General features: G+C 41.3%; 1 protein-coding gene and 1 pseudogene across 2 annotated transcripts; both read right to left on the minus strand.

The window, feature by feature from the left end:
- Positions 1-954: 954 nt before the first annotated feature.
- Positions 955-3,739, minus strand: LOC120787172 (torsin-1B-like). 2 transcript variants are annotated; one of them, XM_040122869.1, is made up of 3 exons: positions 2,761-3,314; positions 1,673-1,938; positions 955-1,561 (listed from the first exon to the last, which is right to left on the minus strand). In XM_040122869.1, exons 1-3 carry the CDS (start codon positions 2,939-2,941, stop codon positions 1,382-1,384), a joined length of 627 nt encoding a protein of 208 aa, XP_039978803.1. In that variant the 5' UTR covers positions 2,942-3,314; the 3' UTR covers positions 955-1,381. The 2 variants fall into 2 exon arrangements, with proteins under 2 accessions (XP_039978803.1, XP_039978802.1); XM_040122868.1 differs by lacking the exon at positions 2,761-3,314 and adding an exon at positions 3,336-3,739 and having other exon boundaries at positions 1,238-1,561.
- A 714-nt stretch (positions 3,740-4,453) lies between these two features.
- On the minus strand, positions 4,454-4,985 carry LOC120787171 (annotated as a pseudogene).
- Between the last annotated feature and the right edge of the window lie 15 nt (positions 4,986-5,000).

A 5,000-nucleotide genomic window follows, 5' to 3' on the forward strand; every position in this document is an offset into this window, starting at 1 on the left:
ACTGCCTGCCCCAACACACCAGATTGTGACCAAATATATCTCAAAGGCAGAAAACTGGCACAAAACATCTACACTGAACTCACCAGTGATGTTTTCTCAATTGTCAAATGCAAAAAACTTAAATCTTCTCGTAAACCTGAGCATATCAAATTGCACCCACTGCCAAGATTCTCCTAGAATTACATAAAGTTGGGCTCAAACTACAGGAGTTTTAAAATCCTAACCCATTTTGAAGTTGGGTTGCATCATATAAGGAGAAACTTCACAGATGTTCTTTTCTCTAATCTCAAACACACACACACTACCAAATTTCAAAATAGTTGCGCATCACACACACTACAGGATATTATCAAGATTATTGTGCAAGAGAGAGCAATCAGTGGGCAATGCATCACCTCACGTGATCTCATTTTATGGGATTTCCTGGGGAGGCAGATGTAAACAAAATGGAGACTGTGGTGCAACAACTCGCTGTAATGTTGGTAATACTTTGCAGAGAGAAAAACAAAAAGCAGAACGCTCAACGAGTCTGGATGAGAAAATGGTTGGGGAGATGTGGTCAACACGGGTTGTCTATTCTTCAGTGTGGCCTGGAGGTGAGATTTTAAATTTCTGCAAAGCTATCCACAGTAGTATGATAGCTAATGTTAGCCTCGGGGCCTAAAATGTTTACTGTTGCTTGGTAAAACCGTCAACTGCTCCGGGACTGACGTAATCATCCAGATTTTAACTCCAATATCAAACATGTTTCATATTAATCTGGGTGGCCCCAATGAGTCTGCGAGCAGTTCGGGAGGTTTAAAACCAGATTTGTAAACCCCTCAAATTACCAGATAATCTTGGCCGAACATTGGTACTGACCAAGGTCCCAGACTAGATTTCTCCTCCGATTGTCTGGAGGGGTGAATCTGGGATAAACTGGCCCAAAACTCTTGTAGTCTGAGCTCGGCTTTTTAAATTTATATTTTTCATTTCACTTCAAAAACCCCTTCCCCACACTTCTTTCCAACATCGGATTAGAAGAGTTTTTGTCTGACCATTTCTGTAACCTTTCCAAAACCAACAATCTAACACTCACACTCTCTTCACGCCATGATTGGCCAGCTGTGCTGAGGTGAGAAAGAAGTTAGGGTTTTAACTTCTCTCTCTAGCTCTGTTTTTTCATTCTTGACCCAACTGTCACTTTTCAAGCGAATATCCAAGTACAACACTAGGAATGCCTTCCAGGAAAGATTGTCTGAAAAAATGTTCACTCCGCCTTTGAGTGTGACCATTTGGAAAAAGCCATAAACACTTTTTAATTCTGACCTGGTCAGACAACACGCTGTACAAACTAGTTCTGATTGAGCATAAACCAACCCTCAGGAATGCTTCCAGCTTTTTACCTGAGGAAGATGAAGATGGCTCTCCGATAAGAAACTCCATCCAGCTTGTCATAGTAGTCCAGGTATGGCTTAATGCTGTCAATCAAGCCAGGATTCATCTTGTCCATCTCATCAAAGATGAACATGGAGCGTTCACAGTTGCTGACATTGCCCTTGATCCACTGCTGTAACTGAGACTGAGGAGACACCGCAGCATATTTAATTCATAAATACAGAAGGCTCAAACAGCACAATGTCAGTGTGTTTTAATTGAAAGTAAAATTAATCAACTTATTTGTACTCCATACCTTGTACTCAAGATTTTGACTTGGGTGTGGGAAGTGAAGTGTGGATGTGAAAACATGAACATAGCTGCTGTTCATTCCCTCCTTATAAATGTTTTCAGCAATCAGCTGACTAACAAAGTTCTTCCCTGTACCGGTCCATCCATGCAGTGAGAGCACCAGGGGCTTCTTCGGGTTGCCATTGCTCATGAATCCACTCACAGCTTTTAAAATGATGCGTGACGCAATGTGCTGTCCAAACAGTTTGTTTTCCATGTCAACCTTGAGACCTAGTAAGTACACAGCATAGAGTCATCAGGATTAGTTGCTTTAAACACCTGACTAAAAAAAAAACCTTTCTCAGATGGTTTAGCTGAGGTGGTAAGCCACCAAGGTTAATATTATTATTTTCAATTCCGTGTGAAACTTGGAAATGGCTTATTAATCCAATTCACTGGCAGATACCACTGTTCACCGTCATACCAGTGGTGTGCCACTCGTTTTAGGGTCATATGCCAGTCCTTATATTGGTATGCGACTTTGACCAGCGATACGTTGCTGCTGCTCCTCGACGGGCCGAGTCAATCACCTGATCTCAATCCACCTGCTGAGGACCAGACTAAAAGGCAGAGAGGCTCCACAGCGAGCAAGAGCTGAAGGTCTCCGCAGGGAGGCTCAGGGAGAGCATCACCAAGGAAGATACACAGTCGAAGGCTTCAGGAAGTCATTGACTGCAAATGATTTTCCATTAAATATTAAATATAATGATTTAGTCCAACTGCTTTTGAACCTCTGAACTTTGAGCACTATGTGGCGTTCAGAGGGCTACATCCCCCACAAAGTTATTTCTATATTGATGTAAACCCACTGAAATTAAAGCCGAGGGGTTGGCACTTTAATGCACTGTACGTTTATTTCAAACTCAGTATGCTGAAGCATTGAGCCCGAAGAACAAAAAATGTCTACATTTTGCAGTCAGGTTTCGATTTGAAAAGAAAAAAAAGAAAGAAAAAAAACACTCAAGCCAGGGCGCTTTCCTTGTCCCTTAGACTGTACATTAATGTAAATAATTTCCCCCTTCAGTCGCGTTAAAATAGGCTACACAGGCTCACCTGTCGCATTGAAGGCTATCCATTTCGAACTGCAACTTTCATGTAAGTAATTGTAGATCGTCCGGCCCAGAGTCGCACCGATGCCGATCACCACTGTTGTTGTGAACGGATCGAACGTGTTTACCAGCAAGCCGGTTGTCAACAAAACATGTAACAACAAATATATACGTGCCGCTTTCATCGTCTAAAAAAACTTAATCCGCGACATCTGTCGCTTTTAATGTGGTAAAACAACCTTAAAACCACGGTAAAACCACGCTAATTCAACAGACAAGGCCAAGCTTTTTTGCAACGCGGAACTTCCTTATTCGTCATGAACACGTGATGTACACACTGAGATCCGTTCAACGCAACCTCAGGAATGTTTGTTGAGTTTGGAAATGATGCTAAATAAATTTATACAAAGTATTACAGTAAGCTTTATGCAAGTTTATACTATTTAGGTACGTGTATAGCTTACTGACAATGTAGCACGTGTAACGTTAAACCAATCGCTAGTTTAAAGCCGTTAAAGTGTGAGAAAAGACCACAAAAGATGTGATGGCTAACGTGTCAGCCGGATACACGTGTGTTACCTGTCCTGTTGAATGAAATCCACTCGGGTTGACAGCACTCGTGGAAATAGTGGAAAATGTTCTGGTAGCTAGCTAAAAACGCCGTCAGAGTCGCAGCCACTCCGACTGCTATGGTGGTGCTGATGGGCTCGATCGCTTCAGTCACACCGGAGCAGACCAACAACCACAGCAGCAGGACGTGTCGCTTCCTCGGTTTCATTTCGCACAAGTGTTACCTCTTTAACTACAGATATATTTTATAAAAAAGATAAACTATCCAATAGTTCGTTAGAGCGGAGAGGCGCTTCAGTTGTCATGAACACGCAGGAGTGTAGTGATGTCAGAGTCCAAAGATTTTTCTTTCGATTGAAGGTAAACTCTTCTCTTTCTTCTTCTGCTCCTTTTTCTTCTTCGAGGTTTTACGGCAGTTGGCATCCACGATGTTGTATTACTGCCACCCTCAGTTTTTATTCTCCCTCTATTTTCTGTAATCGTGTCATTATTTTGTCTTTCCTGTGTAAATTTCCTGCATGATATAAGGACAAAATAAACTGTCGCTTCCCTTTTCCCTTTTGTTCCCCTATTTCTTAACATACCTATTCTTTTTTGGATTATGCATCTTTATGTTGAATCTGCATTGTGCAGTACCCAGGATACCTGAATATGCTGGGACCCACATGAATGTGATATTTTCCAGCAACTGCAGACCCTGTTGAATCTGTTTGCAGATACTTTGATCCATCTGTAAAAATATGAATAAAGTCACTGTAAAAACTAAGCACAGTTTTGTGAAATTCTAATTTACTTAATCTGAAATTTCATTCTAGGTGTGTGAATAAGTAGGGCTGACACGGACGGACAGTTTTGTAAGAGAAAAACTAACTGAATGGCAGCTTGACAGCCTGATAGACACCTTAAAAGGTACGTTCCTTTTTTATCGAGACATGATATTGAGAATGTACTTTTAAGGGACAGAAAGTAAAAATGGACTTTTTATCTAGCTATATGTCATATGGAATAAAACTGCAAATAGAATAGAACACGCGTCTCATGAAATAGATGTGCGAAGTGTTCTTCTGTTCACCTCCCTGTAAGGTTTGAATTTATTAATTGATTGGTCAGAGAATTTATTCATTCCTTCACCTGAGGAAGATGAATATGACTTTCCGATATCAAACTCCAGTTTGTCATAGTAGTCCAGGTATGGTTTAATGCTGTCAATCGGGCAGGATGCATCTTGTCCATCTTATCAACGATGAAAACAGAGTGTTTACAGTTGCTGACATTGCCCTTGATTCCCTGCTGGAACTGAGACTGAGGAGACACAGCAGCATATTTCATTCATACAGAAGGCTGAAAAAGAACAATGTCACTGTGTTTCAATTGCGACTACTCTTCATCATACCTTGGAGGTATCAATTTGACCTTCCTGCAGGAAGTGATATGTAGATTTGACAACATGAACATAGTTGTTGTCCATTCTCTCCTTGTAAATGTTTTCAGCAATCAGTTTACGAAGTAAGAGCCGCTTGGTCCGTGCAAAGAGAGGACCAGGTGCTTTTCTGGGTTGTTGTGGCTCATGAATCCATTCACAGCTTTCAGGATGATGCGTGACATAATGTACAGTTTGCTTTCCATGTCAACTTTGAGACCTAGAGAGTACGCAGCAGAAAATCAGCAGGATGG

The sequence above is a fragment of the Xiphias gladius genome, unplaced genomic scaffold, assembly GCF_016859285.1.
Source record: "Xiphias gladius isolate SHS-SW01 ecotype Sanya breed wild unplaced genomic scaffold, ASM1685928v1 HiC_scaffold_1220, whole genome shotgun sequence".
NCBI classification, from domain to species: domain Eukaryota; kingdom Metazoa; phylum Chordata; class Actinopteri; order Istiophoriformes; family Xiphiidae; genus Xiphias; species Xiphias gladius.

Excerpts from the sequence above, each read along its gene's own strand:
- LOC120787172 (XM_040122868.1), bottom strand. The coding sequence starts at position 3,534 with ATGAAACCGAGGAAGCGACACGTCCTGCTGCTGTGGTTGTTGGTCTGC. Across the intron at positions 1,939-3,335 it reads GATTTCATTCAACAGGACAG|GTCTCAAGGTTGACATGGAA; the intron begins GTAACACACGTG and ends TGTACTTACTAG. Across the intron at positions 1,562-1,672 it reads GTCAAAATCTTGAGTACAAG|TCTCAGTTACAGCAGTGGAT; the intron begins GTATGGAGTACA and ends GTGTCTCCTCAG.